The 19,411-nt window shown below is 36.4% G+C and overlaps 1 protein-coding gene across 3 annotated transcripts in view; it reads right to left on the bottom strand.

The window, feature by feature from the left end:
* ctrip (E3 ubiquitin-protein ligase ctrip) overlaps positions 1-19,411 on the bottom strand; it is an 894,611-nt gene that overhangs the window by 484,046 nt on the left and 391,154 nt on the right. For all 3 annotated transcript variants that reach the window (XM_090377644.1, XM_090377653.1, XM_090377662.1), the window contains 2 exons: positions 16,970-17,019; positions 15,263-15,419 (listed from right to left, as the gene is read on the bottom strand). In XM_090377644.1, the coding sequence (XP_090233770.1) occupies positions 15,263-15,419; positions 16,970-17,019 (207 nt within the window). The remainder of the gene's footprint in view (positions 1-15,262; positions 15,420-16,969; positions 17,020-19,411) is intronic.

Raw genomic sequence — 19,411 nt, 5'->3', positions numbered from 1 at the left:
TAAACCTCCCAAACACCCTAGTTCATTTCACAAATATACGTGGTCTGAATTCTAATCTCAATGATGTCCATTTCCACTTGCAGTCTGCCAAACCCCATGTACTTTTTCTGACAGAATCTCAGTTATCGGTTGATTCAACCACTGCTCATCTCAGTTGCCCAAATTATTCGCTATACGATTCCTTTCGTCTCAAAGGTGGTACTTGTGCATATGTCCATTCCGATATTCCCTGTCAGAGACTTGGTAATTTGGAACCTCCTCTTTTCTATCTTCTCGGGCTTAAAATCTCTCTACTTCATTGTGTCAAATTCAACTGTTGTCTCTACCGTTCTCCCAACTCCACTAATCACTTAGAGCTCTTTGACTCCTCTCTTTGAAACTTGCTTTCTCCAGTCCAACCTTCCTAACAGTGAGGAAATTTTCCTTGGTGATTTTAATGTTCACACCTCCAGCTGGCTTCCATTTTCTAGTCATGCTGACCCAGCTAATCGAGATGCTGAGGCTTTCACAATTTCTAATGACCTTGCACAGATTGTTCATTTATCTACAAGAATACCGGACAATCCTAACCATACAGCCAACACTTGATCTTTTTCTCACAAACAACCCTTCTAAGTACACTGTCAAAGTGAGAGGTCCTTTAGGCACCACAGATCACAACTTGATAAAGAAAATCACCAAGATCACAACTTGGTGATTTTCTCTTCTCCAATGGAGCCTTTATCTCATGGCTATTCCCAACCTTGTATTGTTTGGAATTACAAGAACACAAACTGAGATGACTTGCGATATTTCTTTTCTTCTTTTCATTGGTCGGATTACTGTTTCAAAACTTCTGATATCAACGTTTTCTCATATTGTGTCAGTGAAATTATTCTTGCAGGAATGGAATCCTTTATCCCACACTCCACTTTAAAATGTTGTCCGTTATCTAAACCTTGGTTTTCCAACAAATGTGCTAAGGCTGTTGAAGAGAAGAACGTTGCATATCGTAATTGGCTTGTTTCTAATTCTTTAGTTTCATTTTCTGCCTACACCCAAGCTTGCGACAATTGTAAAGCAGTTATTAATCAGTCCAAACTAGAGTTTAATCAGGCTAAGAGTACAAAACTTGCTTCTTGTCTAATGGTAGCTATCTTGCCAAAGCTATTGGCCACAACTTTTGCCCATCTCTGCATAATGGTTCTATTCTCACTTGAGCCAAGGATAAAGCTGACTTGCTAGCATCCCATTTTTCGTCTAACTCATGGATTAATGATCTTGGTAAAACACCTCCCTCCATTCCCAACACGCTCCATTCAATGCAGTCAAAAGGATGTCAGATTTGGACGAATCTTGATGCTAAGAAAGCTCCTGGACCCAATGGTATTTCTCCACTTGTTCTCGAAACCTGTGTTCCTGAACCTACTCCTGTTCTTTGCTGCCTTTTTCACTTTCTTATTCCAAAGGTGTTTTTCCTTCTGCTTTGAAATTTGCTCATATCCAGCCAGTTCCTAAAAAGGGTGACAAATCCCTCCCATCCAATTATCATCCCATTGCAATTACTTCTACTCTTTCTAAAGTAATGGAGAAATCAATTAACCGCCAACTCTTAAACTACCTATAAACCTTCCGTCTGATCAACGATCACCAGTATGGATTCAGTCAGTGTCAATCCACTGGTGATATTCTGGGTTATGTTACCCATTTATGGACTAATTCAATGGAAAAGTTCAGTGAAACAAGCAGTTGCTCTTGACATCTCAAAGGCTTTCGATCGTGTCTGACATAAAGGTCTTCTAAACAAGCTTCCATCTTATGGTTTGCCAACTGTTTTTTGTAATTGGTTATCCAGTTTTCTCTCTGACTGCTCACTGAGGGTGATGGTAGATGGCTCTCTGCCTTCTAATTTCCCCATTAATGCCTGTGTCCCCCAAGTTTCAGTTCTTTCCCCCCACTCTTTTCCTCTTGTATATTAATGACCTTCAATTGACTGGAAATCCTATCCATAGTTTTGCCGATGATAGCACATTGCATTCCACTTTCCAATTTGAGAAACCTTGCCCTGCTCAATTAGCTTCAACTTCTCAAAAATCTGCTACCAATTCCTTAAATTCCAATCTTCAGGTAATTCTTCAGTGGAGCGAAGACAACTTAGTTGATTTCAACCCTTCTAAAACTCAGTCTTGTCTTATATCTTACAAAAAGGATTCTTCTGCTCCTATGTTTATCTTTGGTGACACTCCGATTTCTAGGTAAAATGATATCTCTCTTTTGGGGATTACCCTGACTTCTAATCTCTCTTGGCACAAGCACACTACAAATATTGCTTCCTCTGCATAAAAAAAAATTGGTTTTCTCTTTCACTCTCGGCATTACTTTTTTCCCAAACAGCTGTTCACTCTGTACAAATCGCAAATCCACCCTACCATGGAATATTGTTCCCACATCTGGGGTGGTGCCCCCAAAACCTCTCTCAGGTTCTTGATTCCAATCAGAAGAGCACAGTTAGGTTAATTGATGATTCATCTCTAACAGAGTCTCTCCCCTCGCTGTCTCATAGACAGCGAGTGGAGAGACTCTGTTCGTTCCCGCTCTCTCTTTCAAAACAGTCCGAACACGTGCCACCACAAGCCAACATCCATTTACTGTCCAACTTCAAACTCACAGAACCAACTTTTCATCTTTGTTTATTCATTCAACTGCCGTTTTCTGGAACAACCTTCCTTCATATGTATTTCCTGAAAATTGCAGTTTGCAAAAGTTCAAGTCTAATGTCAACAAATATCTTCTTCTTCTTCTTCTCAACCTCCAACCCAAGCACAGTACTAAGTACTATAAGTTCTAATACCTGTCGTGTTTCGGGTTTACATAAAAAGAAAAAAAATGTAGATATGTAAAAGGTGAAAGAATGTTCACCTAAAAGTTATGATGAATTAAGGAAATTACGAATTACAAAGCCAATAGGTGAGTGAACTGTAAAGTAAAATTATTAATAATAAGGTAAAATGCAATACAAATAAAATAAAAGGTGGTAAAGATAAAAGTCAAAGATATTTAGATAAAAGTCAAATACACATAAGGCAAATATGCAGAATCTGATGTCAGCTGAAGTAAATATTGATACATGGTTGGGTACTTCATCAGGAACATGGTTGGGTACTTCATCAGGAACATGGTTGGGTACTTCATCAGGAACATGGTTGGGTACTTCTTTGTCAGGAACTTCATTTCTATACTTGATCATTGTAGTAGAAGAAAGGTTAAAGGCCAAAAAAAAAAAAAAAAGAAATTAGCACATTTTTATACAATATGAACAAGGTAATCCCAACGCAGTGTCAATTATTAGGTAAGAATAAGGATAAAGTTAGAATAAAATATAGTTAAGTATTTTCAGAATGGGAAAAGGCGTTTTTTATAAAAATATGTAGAATTTAAATGTTCTAATTTTGTGGAAATTAGAATTAAATAATTTGGAAAATAGAGGTGACTATTTTCCCATCTTTTTTCATTTCTTCACAGCTCTCAATTAAGTCAGAAGAATGTGTTTTTTTTTTTTTTTTTTTTTTAAATATCATTCTCATTTAATTAAATGAGAAGGGTGTTTTTTCTTGCTGATGCTATATAAGCTTGCTTTCTTGCATCAAGTGTCTTTGCTAAATGCTAAAAGTCCATTATGCTGCTATAAATTGCTTCATCTTGTAGCTATGTTATTACTATGTGGTTAAGGTTGACATGCATTCGTCTACTCTACTAAATATGTGCACTGTATTTCACCGCCTTTTCCTTCAGCTACATATTATTTCCCCACCAGCTTACTTCTGCTATGCATTACTTGAAAACTCCAGGTATCATTCACTTTCTTATTATACTTTCAGTTTCGTTTTGTTTCTTGGCATGTTTCAACTTACTTATGTTTTGCCCCTGCTTTTTCCTTGGAATACAAGCATTTGGTTTTAGCTCTCTTTTATACTAACACTTACAAAGCCAGAGTCCTTACTATAAGGTTGGGCTTCACAACCCCAGCTAGCTCAGTGTTATTTAATAACTTTTTCTTTGCTTTTTATCTTTCTGCTGTCTTTTTTCTACTGTACTTCCCGTTCGTAAAACTATTAGTGTATATGAGGGTAATACGAACATTCATACTATCCTCCTCCTATCGCTATTTTCGTCTTTATTTACTTAACTACTCCTTTTCCCTTCCCTATCCTCAATTTAATACTTCACCCTATACCATGTGCATGTTCCAAATTATTTAATTCTAATTTCAAAATTACAACATTTAAATCCTGCACAAAAACTCTACATATTTTTATAAAAAACACCTTTTCTCCTTCTGAAAACACTTAACTATATTTTATTCTAACTTTATCCTTATTTTTATCTTAATAATTGACACTGCATTGGGACTACCCTGTCTACACTGTATAAGAATGTGCTAATTTCAATTTTTTTTTGCTTTCTGGACTTTCACCTTTCTTCTATTACTATGGACAAGTATAGAAACGCAGTTATTTTATACATGGTCAGATGTAGTCCCCTGATGAAATACCTGACCATGTATCAATTACTTCAGCTGATATCAGGTTCTGCATATTTGCCTTACCTGCATTCGACTTTTATCTAAAAATGTCCCCCCTTAAATGGTAAATGTCCCCCCTTAAATGGTAAAAAATGGTAAAGCTGTCATCAGACAGCTTTACCATTTTTTATTTTATTTTATTTGTATTGTATTTTACCTTATTATTAATAATTTTACTTTACAGTTCACTCACCTCCTACTGGCTTTGTAATTCAGCCCATAATTTTCTTAATTCATTATAACTTTTAGGATATTAACATTCTTTCACATTTTACATATCTACTATACTTTTTCTACTATCCTTACTCTTCTAGTCACTGGCACTTTGTGTAATTTTCACCTCCATTTAATATATCTATTCATACATACTTATTATATTATATATACACACACACACACTATCTATTCATACTTACATATATTATTCTTACACACACACACACACACGGTAGAACCCAGATAACAAATTCCTTCATAAAAAGTTTTCCCCTGCATTAGATTTGGTTTTTTAAGTCCCAATTCCATCTCTATATACTGTAATTGATTATGTTTCCACATAATAAGTTTCCTGGGTAAAACGTTTGTGATAAAGAATACACAGTGTACTATTATAATGACATTTTCAATTTCATTTTAATATTAAAAAAATATAAAACAATATAAACTTTTTGGTAATCGAACAAGTTAGTGTCAAGCATCATTTTAAATCACAATAAGTTACCCAAGTAGGTGAAATAACATCCTTTTTGATAAATTTCATATTGTGAATGCTTTCACAAGTTGACCTGATATTGCACTACCTCCAATAGGCAACACAAGGGTGGTGGTATCTGCCGAGAATCCACTGGCAATTGTTGTCTATTCGAGAATCCAGTATCGGACCATTGCTTATTCAAGGTATTTCAATATCAGGGCAACTTGTGAAGGCATTCACAATATGAGATATAACAAAAAGGATGCCATTTCAGCTACTTTGGTCGGTGATTTACTACGAACTAAAATTATGCTACGCACTAACTTGTTCGATTAATGAATTTTCCGTAGTCTGAGGCTTTTTGCCCTAAAACATTTTGCCATATTGCAATTGTTTTCATCAATATTCATAAGTGGATAGCATTGACCACATGAAGCACAGTGAAGCATTTGCCACTAAGTTCTGATGGTTGTGAACAGTTCTGAATTACTTAATGGATTGTTGTTTGTCTTTTTGTAATTGCTACCTATTAAGGTATGTGAAACTCCAAAGGAGCTCATTCTTCCAACTTGGTAATGAGTTTAATGAACAGAATGTTAAGCAATTAGAAATCTCCAGTTTAAAAATGTTTTCATAGGCTGAGTAAAATGTTTATAAATTCTGAAATAGTACTTAAAAATGAGCTTTAACTTATGTATGTGTATCTTTTCATTTCTATATATGTACAGTAAACCCCGCTATTCGCGGTATCTGTATTCGCAGTTTCTGATTTAATATAAAATGAAACATAAAAAAATGTGAATTTTAAAGTGCCGTGAACATTTTCCGCCATAAAAAAACATGGGCGTGGCTAAAATTATCTTTCCCAGTCAAAACAGTGCTCAGTGGGTGGGGGGAGAGGGGTGACAAAATTGCAAGCGTGGAAGTTTCTCGGTAATCTTTGTTCAGTAAGTGTTATGCGCTTGTCATGGAAGGTTTCATCATTTGCTTTTAATTTATATGCTTATAAATTTAATAAAATTTATCTTTTTGTAAATTGATATGCTTCCAAAAGTGATAAACCTACCGTTTTGCAGTGTAAAACAGACTTTTTCGAGTGTGTTAACGGAATAAAGTGACTTTATTGTGGACAATTCTAACGTGTACAAAAATATGGCTACGAATAACAAAGGCAATGTGAAAAGATCAAAGAAGGTGATAACATTAGCGAATAAAATTGAGTTATTAGACAAAATTTCTAATGGTGAAATTGTGTCCTCAGTGGCAAAACATTATAAAATCAATGAGTCAACGGTACGATCAATCAAGAAATCGGAAGAAAAAGTCCACCGTACTGCCTGTGAAAACGTGCTAATTGCTTCAAAAATTTGCTCTGTAACTCGTGATGTTAAATTAGAAAAAATGGAAAAAGCTTTAAATCTGTGGATAGAAGACCGAACTCAAAATAAAATTCCGTTAAGTTCACTCATCATTCATGAAAAGGCAAAACTCCTTTATCAACACTTTAGCGAAACTGGTGATAGCACTGGCGGGATAAGTTTTTTAGCTAGCAAAGGCGCTGGTTTGAAATTTCTAATAAATATTACATTTAATATTAAATTATTTCTTATTTTCATTTCAATGCCATATGCTTCCATTTCACTATGTACTGTCTATGTGCATATAATACATACATAGACAAAAATTTAGACTAGTTTTTCTTATATATTTCATACTTTGGAATGGAACCCCTTTATTACTATGGGAGCCATAACTCAGTATTCGCGTTTTCGGTATTCGCGGCATTTCTCAGGAACATAACCCCCGTGAATAGCAGGGGTTTACTGTAGCTAATATTTCATACCCTTAGGTCATTTTCCCTTCTAAGAAGTTTTCCTGCGTAGGAAGTTCTAAACCTACAGTCAATTAGAAAATGTCTTAACTGGATTCTACTGTGAATATATATAAAATTCATGCCTTCCCAATTTCCAAAATGTACCTAACCAATTCCACTCTGAACTCAACACACCACACTATCAACCTAGACCACTGTGGCAGGTAATTCATTCCAATGATCAACAACATGCTTCATGAGATCCAGCTTTCTATCACTCCAAAATTTTGTTTTTGTCTCATATTTTTCTCTCTGCCGAGTAAAAATACACTTCCGTTGTTCATATTACTGATTCCCTAGAGGGAATTATATACCTATATCAGTCCCCCCCCACAAAGATGTCTAGTTGATAAGTGTTCAGTTTGCAATTTTTAAGCCATTCTTCATAAGGACATTGATTAGCCAGACCTGAACAATATTCAAAATGTGATCTCACCATTGTCTTATACAAAGGGATAACGTTATCCTTTTCCCTACTGGAAACTCCATCTATCACGGAAAGGGCACCATATGCCTTTCTATGCACAACCCGTTGCCTTTGTAGGAAAAACTATATAAAACCATTATCCAAAATTAAAACTAAACCTCAAGAAGATCAAACACTCCAAAGGACTTCAGAATTTCCATCCGTTGTGTCGTACTAAAAAATTTTAAGAAACCACTTAACCAGCAATCATGTGCCACTGTTTTAACCACAGGACTGCTCATCTCCACACTGCAGTGCTTAATCAGAATACAATGTGCCCACTGTTCAGTAAGTCGTAACTCTGCATTACTTTCTTATACATCAAAGCCACATATGATAATTTAAAAATCCCCTTTTCATATCTTGAAAAGTATACTTCAAAACTGATGGAGTACCTATTCAGCCTCACTGAAGCCAACCTATCACCTAACTATTAGCCTCCAATAATAAATGTTAACATAACTATACTGTTACCAGAGGTATCCCACGAAGGACAGGAGTGTTATCAGCATCCCTCTTTGAGGCCACATTGAAACCTTTCAAAAAACCAAGCTCCGTGCAGGCAAATGTTTTATGGCTCCAGCTAATAGAGAAGATTTTCTTAACCTTTTGCCATTTTATTGACTTAATTGGAATATTAATTTATTTTCTAGAAGTAGCTTTATATTCCAGATATGATACTTAGTATATTTTGAATTTATATAGAGATTTTGTAGGTTATTACTTATTATCGAACTTGTACCATTAGAAACTTGCTGCCATTGTGTATATATATATATATATATATATATAAAAAATTATTTTAATGTTATGTGCAAATCTTTAATTTAACTTATGCTAATAATGAAAATACCGTGTACCCTGGGAGCGATGTATGTTGAATAAAGGGGGGAAGAACGGAAAAGAGTAACGTTATAAACAAAGTGCGAATTTTGAAAAATGTAAAATTTGAAAAGAACGAAAATAGAAATAGCAGATTATTGAAAAGAACGACCAAAGTAGAAATAGCATTGCAGTATCTTTCATAATTTCTGTGTCTTCTTCAGAGGTCATCCACCTAAATTATGAAAAAGAACAGCAATACTCTTACTTTTGTTTCTGACATGTTCTCAAGAAGATCAAACACTCCAAAGGACTTCAGAATTTCCATCCGTTGTGTCGTACTAAAAAATTTTAAGAAACCACTTAACCAGCAATCATGTGCCACTGTTTTAACCACAGGACTGCTCATCTCCACACTGCAGTGCTTCATATTATTGATATTCCATTTTATCTCTATTCAAATTCAAATCCATTTTCTTTCTTTACTTAATTTTAATTTTTATTCATAATTATATATATATATATATATATATATATCTCGAACTTGATAGCTTAAGCTATAACATAAAACTAGATAGCGTAATACATAGCACTGTATTAGGAATCTGTTAGCTTAGTATAGTATTGTCAATTAATCAATTAAATTTAAAAATCTCATTAATTTTTATTGTTAATTAAATTGTATTTAAACAGAATTCATGCCCCAGCCTAGAGCAGCAAAGCAACGTGCACAAAGTAGCGGAAATGCTGTGGTTCGGGGGGGGGGGGGGGGGGGGGGGTAGAACCGAAGGGGTCGATTCACCAATGCATCAGTCTAAAAAATTGTGCAAAAATGTGGCATGTTTGCAGACCTTTCTGGAACACGACATGATCTAGACATGGAGGATGTCTTTGGGTGTGCTAGGGGCAGAGAATGTGAAGAAATTATGTGCCAACTCAACGTTCTGATGGGAGTCTATGAGAGTTTGAAGAGTCAGGTAGATGCCCTAGAAGGAATTAAAATTGGGGGCTTGTACACCAGGCAACACAGCAGCAATCTTTGGGGCAGAATACTCTGGTCCTACAGGAGCTAATTATTGTTGGTGACTCAACTGTCAGTAAAATGGGAAATATATTGTGCAAAAAACATCGGTGGAACAGGACCAAAGTACTTCAGGCAGGGCAAAGGATGATACTGTAGAGCAGATATCATCTTTTACGGGCACAAAAGGTGCTATCATTCTACATGTTGGCACTAATGACATTAAGTGCAGGAGATCTGCAGATTTATTAACAAGTACAGGTCAAAGTTTAAAAAAAATCGCGAGTTAGGGCAAAATTTGAAAGTGTCTGAAATCCTGCCCAGACACAATAGCAGGGTTGTTGTTGTTGTTGTTGTTAATTTGGTTTTTAGGAGCATTAGCAACTAAGGCCATATTGCTCCGGGGATATGTGGTGGTCATTCCCTGACCTTTCCGCATCCTCCGCATTTGGCGGTCACGGGCTCGAACCCCGGTCTAATCAAGACGCATGTGCTACTCACTGCTGCTCCTGCCCACCTGGCTACAGAGGCGCCACCAATAGGAGGGAGTATATGATAAGAGTATTGTCAATCAATTCAGCTCTGGAGAGACTGTGCAAGGCTCATAGGGTAGAATTTTTCTCAGCATGGTCTGTGCTTGTTAACAGGAGAGATTGCTTCTAAAGGGATGGGATATATTTAAATAGAAAGTGTGCAAGAATATTTGCTGATGCTATCAAAGCAATGTTAGGTGGGTTGGGAAACTGCTAGCTTTAGGGGGGGGGGATTCACAGACTAAAAGATTAACAGTAGCCGCAGGCAGAGGTGGAAATGATTCTTGCACTGCTTCTATTAGAATGAGCAGCAGCCCGGAAAGCAAATTTATAGGGATTTTGGTAACTGCTGGAAATCAAGAAACAAGTAAATACATGGGCTGTGTTAGAGTAACTAGGAGTAAGAACAGGTGCATGTACACCGATACTAGGAGTATAGTAAACAAATTTGATGAATTTGAAGTGCTAGTCAAGACATCAAAGGCAGATATTGTTGGGATTTCAGAGATGTTATGTCACAGAGATATAAGGAATGGAGAATTGGAAGTTGGGGAGTACAATGTGTACAGAAAGGATAGGAAGGGAGGAAGGGTATGTCGGTAGTTAAGAAACACAATCGAAGGAAGCGCACCCAGCTGACATAGATGGACAGTGCAATGCTGAGTCAGCTTGGTGTGACATAAGCACTGGGAAAGCAAATGTGAGGGTAGAAGTGTATTATAGGTCTAATGACTGATAAGTACAGCTAACAACTATACAGAAAAATTGAGTTGGACAGAAAATCAGAATGTCTTATAGTGGGGGATTTTAACTTCCCAGATATAGACTGGAACTGGTGAGTTGGTCATTTGCACACTAGCAAGACTTCTGTGGATTTATTGGATGACTGTTTTCTACCTCAGCATGCTCGAGAGGCAACCGGAGGGAGCACTATTTTGATCTGATTATCAGCAGTGATTATTCATACATTAAAAATCTGCAGGTAAAAGAACCACTACGTGGCGATCAGTATATTGATTTGGAGTTTACCTACAGTTTTGATATCATCAAGGGTAAAGGCAAGGGTTTTTGCCTTCGTAAAGGTGACTACAGTGGTCTCAGACAGTTCTTAAATTCTATACAGTGGGATCAACTGATGATGTTACAAACAGCAAATTCTAAATGGGAAGCATTCAAGGAGGTAATCTTGGAAGCTATAAAGCTTTCTGTTCCAACTAAGAAATACTGTTATAGGTTTAGGCACAAATAGATGTCAGAGGAATTGAAGCTTGTAACGGAGAAGAAAATGCATGGGATTCATATAAATTATCAGGCGACACAAAAGCCTATGGTATATATAAGTTAGTCTGTAATCAAGCTACAAAGGAGACAAGGCAAGCAAAGGGATAGTATGAAAAATCTTTCGCAAAGGATGCAAAGATTTCTTTACTTATATAAACTCTAAAAGAAAGGGGGTGAATCAAATTGGTCCACTTGACATCAATGGTTTTGACTGTAGATGATCATTCTTAGATAGCCGCCAAACTAAATGAGTATTTTGCCTCTACATTCACACATGAGGAGTTATTCAAGGAGAAGGCAAGATGTTTATCCAACTGTAACAGGGAGTTAAATGATTTTGTAATAACCGAGAGCAAAATGGAGAATTGTTGAAATTAAACATAAAAATGGCACCTGGGTGGGTGGGATCTATCCAGTTATATTAAAGGAGGTGGCTAAGGAAGTAAGCAAACCTTTAGCCATAATTAGGAGAGTATCCTTGGACTCAGGGGAAGTCCCCACGGACTGGAGATGTGCAAATGAACCTACAATTCATAATGGGGGATCAAAGGGTGACACTACAGTGATTACAGACCTGTTAGTTTCACTTTTGTTCCAGATAAAATTAATGGAGTCACTGGTTAAAGAAGCACTGCAGGATCATCTAGATAAGATGGCAGTAACAATTCAGACACAGCATGGGTTTGTAAAGGTGAAGTCTGGCCTGACCAATTTGATTGAATATTATGTGGTCACAAAGGAACTGGATGCAAAAAATAACTTTGATATCATCTACTTGGATTTCGGGAAAGCTTTTGATACTGTTGCTCATGGAAATCTACTGTACAAACTGGAGCAGTATGGCATTAAGGGCAAATTGCTACAATGAATAAAAGAATGGTTGAATGGGAGAAGACAGAGTGGTAATCAATGGACACTGCTCTCTGTGGACTAATGTTATTAGTGGTGTCGCACAAGGTTCATTGTTGGGCCCATTGCTGTTTTGTATATTTATCAATGATACTGATGAAAGTATATCAAGCTTAATGTCAAAGCTTGCAGATGATACAAAAGTTGGCAGGGTTGTTAATAACAATAATGACAGTATGCTGCTTGTAACAGGATCTGGAAAATTTTGGACAGATGGGCTGAGAAGTGGCAACTGACGTTTAACATTAACAAATGCAAAGTACTGCATAAGGGTAGCAGTAACCCTGGAGGAATGTACCAACTGGGTGATGTTACACTCAGGATAGGGCAGAATGAAAGAGACCTGGGGGAGGGGTCGGATATGAAGTTTTCTGAGCAGTGCAGGCAGGCTGCCAGAGTAGGTCATGGGGTCTTGTCAATGAAATTCAGAAATTTTGCTAGCAGGGATAAGGAAGTTATTACCATTGCCTTGTATAAAGCAATGGTAAGGCCACCCCGAGTACTGCGTACAGGTCTAGAAGCCTCATTTTAGGAGTTGCTAGAATGAGCACAGAGAAAGGCAACAACACTGGTGAGGGGAACAAACGGGTGAATTTGCTCTTATGAAGAAATGTTCTGCAAATTGCAGCAACTGGAGACTAGGCACCATGAACATGATCTGACTGAGTCTATAAGGCTTTGAATGGATTGAGTAGGCTCAATGCTGATGGGATTCTTCCTCTTGCTCAGATTAAAATTCTAAGACGGCATAAACTGAAATTGAGGAAAGACAGTTGTCGAATACACGTGCGGAAATTTGCCTTTATCCAGAGGGTGGTTGATTGCTGGAACAAACTTACACCTGTCGTTGTGGAACTTGATAGCTTAAATAAATTCAAGAAGTGGACAAATTTTTGGATTGAAGGGATGGGTGAAATGGTTTTTTTTTTTTTTTTAATGCTGTATAAGCTTGCTCTCTTGCATCATATGCCTCTACTAATGCTAATTACCTATAATATATTGATGACTTGAAGATTTTTATGACATCAAAGGAACAAAAGCACAGCAATCAATCAAAACTATGTGATAAGATGGTGCACCGTGGGAGCTATCTACATACAACTGGTTTTGAACTTAACTCGGCAAAATCAAATTTATGTTCAACAAGGTTAAAAATGCCATGAAGGTCAACCATCAAGGCAAAAAAAAAAAAAAAAAAAAAGTTACCATTCTGATCTTTGTCTCATCCAGAATGAGAACTCACATTTCAGAAACGTTTTCTAAACACAGAGGCCAAAAATTATGCAGCCATGAGGGCAATTCTGCAGGAACTCACTGGAATTTGAAATCCTAAGACAACCATGCCATACATCCTTCAATACATAGTAATGTTAATTTCAATGTACACTTCTGTGATCGGGTTAAATGTCACCTCCATGGTGCTAAAAAATAATAGTAAACAACTATCACAAGGTCAGGACTTTCCACATTCAGGTCTGGAAAGTGTAGTTAAAAGAAGGAGTTTATCCAATGCATGAATTTCCCTATGCATCAATTTAAAACAACCTGTTATGTCAGAAGAAAATGTTACCAGCCAACGTTACTAAGAACATCAATACAGCTATAATGGTTGGCGACTCCGTAGCCAGGTGGGCAGAAGCAGCAGTGCGTAGCACCCCGGTCTAATCACTTCTTGATTAGACCGGGGTTCGAGCCCGTGACCACCAAATATGGAGGATGCGGAAAGGTCAGGGAATGACTACCGCATATCCCCGGAGCAATATGGCCTTAGTTGGTAATGCTCCTAAAAACCAAACAACAACATAATGCCCTGGTCCCTGATTCAGAAAAATTCTGTGAGGTGCCATCGTGTAGAGATAAGCATACTGAATCACATTCATTTGGTTTTAAACCAATAAGGTATAAATGAGGTACAATCAGGTAGAGACTGATCTCCCTTAAGAAATTACCAACGCAGGATATTGCATGTAACTAGATACACAATTAAGTAAAAAAGCAATAATTTTGTAAATGAATATATATAATTACTGTTATAACTATATATGAACAAAAAATTAAATTGTTATTATTTAAGTGTATATTGGTAAATTTTTTACATAAAAACAAGAGGCTATTTAAAAACCAGAAATTGTGATGAATATGTAAAAATATAAAAAAGAATTTCCTGTTGTATTATGTTTGCTCCTATAATAACCCAGTAAAGTAGATATGTAAGTTAACTTTGTTATTGATATTAGACATTGGTGGTTTTTGATACACATCCTCCTTGCCTGGTGGCTGTTGGTTGAAACCTATTATGACAAAAAAATAAATAATAATAATAATAATTTTCCCCAAACATTGCCTCCCAGTAAAAATGTTAGCAAAATATGAAGTTTCACAGGCATCACACATGAAAACCACAATGATTGCATTCATGAGATTATATCACACCATCCACTGTAAACAACTAACTGAGTGACTTCCTTGACATGTTTCCTAATAATGTTTTACTCCACTGCAACAGTAGGTAAATCGATTTTATTGCTGTTCAAACAAATAAAAACAATTTAACTTGAAAGGCTGGTGTTACGAGTATCATGAATAGCTGATCTACTTAGTCTGCTTTGCTTTTTTTTTTTATACATTACACTATTAGTTTTCTGATAACTGTATAATCCCTCAACTTAACTTTCCATAAAAAGAAGCTCCCTCTGTGTCACTATTACATTCATTGAGATGTAATAGTGACGTTTTATAACAAGGCAGAAAACTAAAAATAAAGCATAAAGTGCATATTAGCTGTACGTTCTTTCTAAAACTATATGCCACTGTTTGTAGAATAATGTCAGCATGGTCTATTACCAACAAATGCAGTTTTATTTGTGTTCATTTCATCTGAATATTATCATAATTTTCTTCCAACTTATCTCTTATACTACAGATAAATTGCATTTAAAACTGAATATCCAAATAGACTTTCTGCACCCAACTGTTTTGGATAACCTGAATTTTACTGTATTTAGAATGAAATTAAAGAACCTAAGAAAATATGCAACCTAAAGAAGCTAAAAGTTTTAAAATGAAACAACTTAAGGAATTTTTAAAAATATTCTTAATTACCTCAATTATTTTATTATCTATACTTGTATAAGGATGCCATAATCCTCTATCATCTCTCCACTGCCATATCACAGTATCAGAATGATTATTTCCAGGCTTCATTAACAAAGCATCCACACTAAAAATCCCATCTGCTGGCAGACGAGGCATTAGTTCACTACAAGAAACATGATAAAACACAATGGCATATAAAGCATATGCAGTTAAAACCATTTAAACACATCTTAAGTCATTTTGCAAAAAAAAAACAAAAATATAAAATTTTTTTCATTTAACATCTTGAATTCAAATGTTCACTTATAAACTTTCCTCTTATTATTATACAGTATTTTTTTTATTCGTTGGAAAGAAACTTATAATTTGATGAGTAGCTCTAAAAACAATCATGCTTTAAATTGCAAAGTGTATGAAATGAAATTTAAACTGCAAAGAGGTGGACACACTTAATAGCAGTCTTAATGAATGTAGCACCAAGAACAAAAATACTGATGTAAATAACATGGTCATTAAACAAATTCTGTTGCCAGATGATGTTCCATCAGATGCAATTTCAAATAACAGTAATTATGCTAAATGGACCCTCCCTGCAGATACTCTCAGTAACTGCCGCAATGTTTCATTGCGGCAGTTGCTGAGAGTATTGTTTATTAATCAGTAGCAAAACACCAGTGCTTTGCAGGGATGAGATATTTTTTTCTTCTCAAAGCTTGTTGGAACTGTTGCATGCCAATGACAAATTGGTTGTTTCCCGGGCCTGGAGCACTAACAATGATGTAATCCAAACTGATATCTTGTTGCCAAAAATTTTGCCAACAGCAGCACTGTCCATGCCCAGGAAATCCAGAATGAGTCAATAAGTAAGTCTGTTGCAGATGAGTAGCAAGGCAATTTCTTACCTGTTGATAAACTGACATCTGTCCTAATGATCTGTATGCTAATATGCAAATCAAAGCCAGTCCAACTCACAAATCTTCCAAACAAAATGAATGTTAACAGAGCCAAAATTCAATTGACGGCAAAATCAGCAGATAAAGAATTCCAGGCCTCAGGAGCATAAATTTGAATTATACAGAAAGAGGTTCAGACTAGATTGTAGTAAGTTTTTTTTTTTAACTAGCAAATTGTTGATCGCTTGAACAGGTTGCCTTCACAGGTATAGTTGAGAACAATTTGAATAAATTCAAAGGTCAACTGGATAGTTACTTATGTGAGGAAGGAAGCAAATAATTTGTATTTTGTTAAATCTGTGGTTTGTGATGGAACAGCAACTCCGATCTGTAGTGTCTCAACCACAGACCTTACAGGAGTTAAAGGATCTGCGGTTATGTGTTGGTACCAGATACCACAAGACACATTTAGAAATCTTGTAGTGTCCATGCCTCGTCGGGCACGAGCTGTTTTGGCTGTACATGGAGGCCATCATATTAGGCAGGTGGTCATAATGTTTTGGCTCATCGGTGTATGTGCTATCATACTGTTTATTAAAGTCACCAATTTAAATAATATATCTTGAGATTGCAATATCAGAAATGGAAGATCACTAGGATTTTATCTAACTAAATAAATTCAAAGCCATTTCAAAAATTCAGAACTGTTTAAAAAAAAAGCACTAACCATTAAGATTTGAAATTATCAATCACTATACTTTGTGATTCACATTTCTCTTACAGCCAAAACAATATTATACTAAGTAAAGCAAATGCTTACCCAATTAGGGAAGTTATTTCAAAGAGTTCCTGTGGACTTCTCGGTATTAACTGAATAAAATAAATTAGTTCATGAATGAGCACTTAACATATAAATATAAGTAAAAAAAAAAAGAGAGAGAGAGAGAGAGATTACACATCATCTTAAAGGCCAAGTGAACTTAATAGCAATATTAACTTTAATCATATCAAAATAAATATATTGAATAACAATTTCTGTAGATCTTGCCAACAGCTCTTGAAATGCTTCCCTAGCAATATAAATAAATACAAATTAAATCCTCCACGGTCAACATTCTCAAAGCTTGATGAATCCCCCCCACATACACACAAGAAAAATTACTATATAGTAGTAGTAGTAGTGGCATGTGATGCAAGAAAGCAAGTGTATGAGCTTATGCAGCATCAGCCACAAAAAAAAAAAAAAAAAAATCATTCCATATGCCTGTCCAGTTCCCCCTTAAATTTATTTAACCTATCAACTTTCACAACAGATGGAAATTTGTTCCAGCAATTAACCACCCACTGGCTAAAGGCAAATTTCCACACATCTATTCTACATCTGTCTTTTCTTAATTTGAATTTATGCCCCCTTAGGTTCGTAATCTGAACAAGTGGAAGGATCCCATCAGAATTCAGCGTGCTCAAACCATTCAAGGCCTTATACACCTCAATCAGATCAGCATGCAGGTGCCTTGTCTCCAGCCACTGCAATTTGCAGAACTTAAGCCTCTCTTGGTAAGAGGATCCCTTCATTCCCCTCGCCAATCTTGTTGCCCTTCTCTGTACACGCTCAAGCAAATCCTTCCTAAAATGAGGCCTCCAGACCTGTACGGAGTACTCAAGGCGTGGCCTAACCACTGCCTTATACAGAGGGACAATCACCTCCTTCTCCCTGCTAGCAAAAATTCCTATATATCATTGACAAAACCCCATGACCTGCCCCTAGCAGCCTGTCTGCATTGCTCAGAAAACTTCATATCTGAGTGCACAATTACTCCCAGGTCTTTTTCATTTTCTACCACCTTAAATGTAGTACCACACAGTTGGTACATTTCTCTGGGGTTACTTCTACCCATATGCAGTACTTTGCATTTGTCAAGGTTAAACTTCAGTTGCCACTTCTTAGCCCATCTGCCCAAATTATCTAGATCCTGTTGCAGTAGCACACTGCCATTAACAACCCTGCCAACCTTTGTATCATCTGAAACTTCGACACTAAGCCTGATATACCTTCATCAATATCACTGATAAATATACAGAACAGAGGACCCACACCGAACACTGTGGGACTCCACTAATAACATTAGTCCACGAAGAGCAGCACCCACTGATTACCACCCTCTGTCTTCTCCCACTGAACCATCCTTTTATCCATTGTAGCAACTTACCCTTAATACAATTCTGCTCTAATTTGTACAATAGTCTTCCATGTGCAACAGTGCAAAAACTTTCCTGAAATCCAAATATATGATAAAGATTATTTTTTGCATCCAGTTCCTTTGTAACCACACCATAATATCCTATCAAATTTGTCAGACAAGACTTTCCCTTAACAAACCCATGCTGTGTCTGAATTATTGCTGCAGTCTTGTCTAGATGATCCTGCAATGTATCTTTAACCAGTGACTCCATTATTTTACCCGGAACAGAAATTAAACTAACTGGTCTGTAATTACTCGTGTCACCCTTCGATCCCCCTTTGTGAATTGGGGATACATTTGCACATCTCCAGTCCGTGGGAACCTCCCCTGAGTCCAAGGATGCTCTCATAATTATGGCTAAGGATTTGCTTAGTTGCTTTGCCGCTTCCTTTAATATAACTGGATAGATCGCATCCACCCCAGGTGCCTTTCTTATGTTTAACTTCAACAATTTCTCCTCCACTTTGCTCTCAGTTATTACAAAATCATTAAGCACCCTGCTACAATTTGATAACCTTCTGCCATTTTCAAACCTTAACTTCTCATGTGTGAATGTAGATGCAAAATACTCATTCAGTTTGTTTACTATCTTAGCAGGATCATCAACAGTCGAACCATCGATATCAAGTGGACCAATCAGATTCATCCCCTTCCTTTTGGAGTTTATATAAGTAAAGAAATACTTGCTGTTTTTCTTAGCATCTTTTGCTAAATATTTCTCGTAATCTACCTTCGTCTGCCTAACCTCCTTTGTGACCTGATTACAGACTAGCTTATATCTGCCATAGGCTTCTGAGTCGCTTGATAATTTATATGCATCCCATGCATTTTTCTTCTCTGTCACGAGTTTCATTAGTTCATTTGATAACATTAATGGATTTGACTGAGAGCATACTTTTCTTTGATTTTTGTAGCAATAATTATATCCTGCTGGCCATAATAAGCAGTGATAATTACCTCTACAAAATAAGATGGACATAGAAAGTAATTTTGATACTGTCTTTTTGTTTGGAACTTTT

This window comes from Mastigoproctus giganteus, chromosome 1 (genome assembly GCF_048544385.1).
Source record: "Mastigoproctus giganteus isolate SK-2022 chromosome 1, ASM4854438v1, whole genome shotgun sequence".
NCBI classification, from domain to species: domain Eukaryota; kingdom Metazoa; phylum Arthropoda; class Arachnida; order Uropygi; family Thelyphonidae; genus Mastigoproctus; species Mastigoproctus giganteus.
The sequence above is the reverse complement of the archived record's forward strand: the minus strand, read 5'-3'. Positions and strand labels throughout refer to the sequence as shown.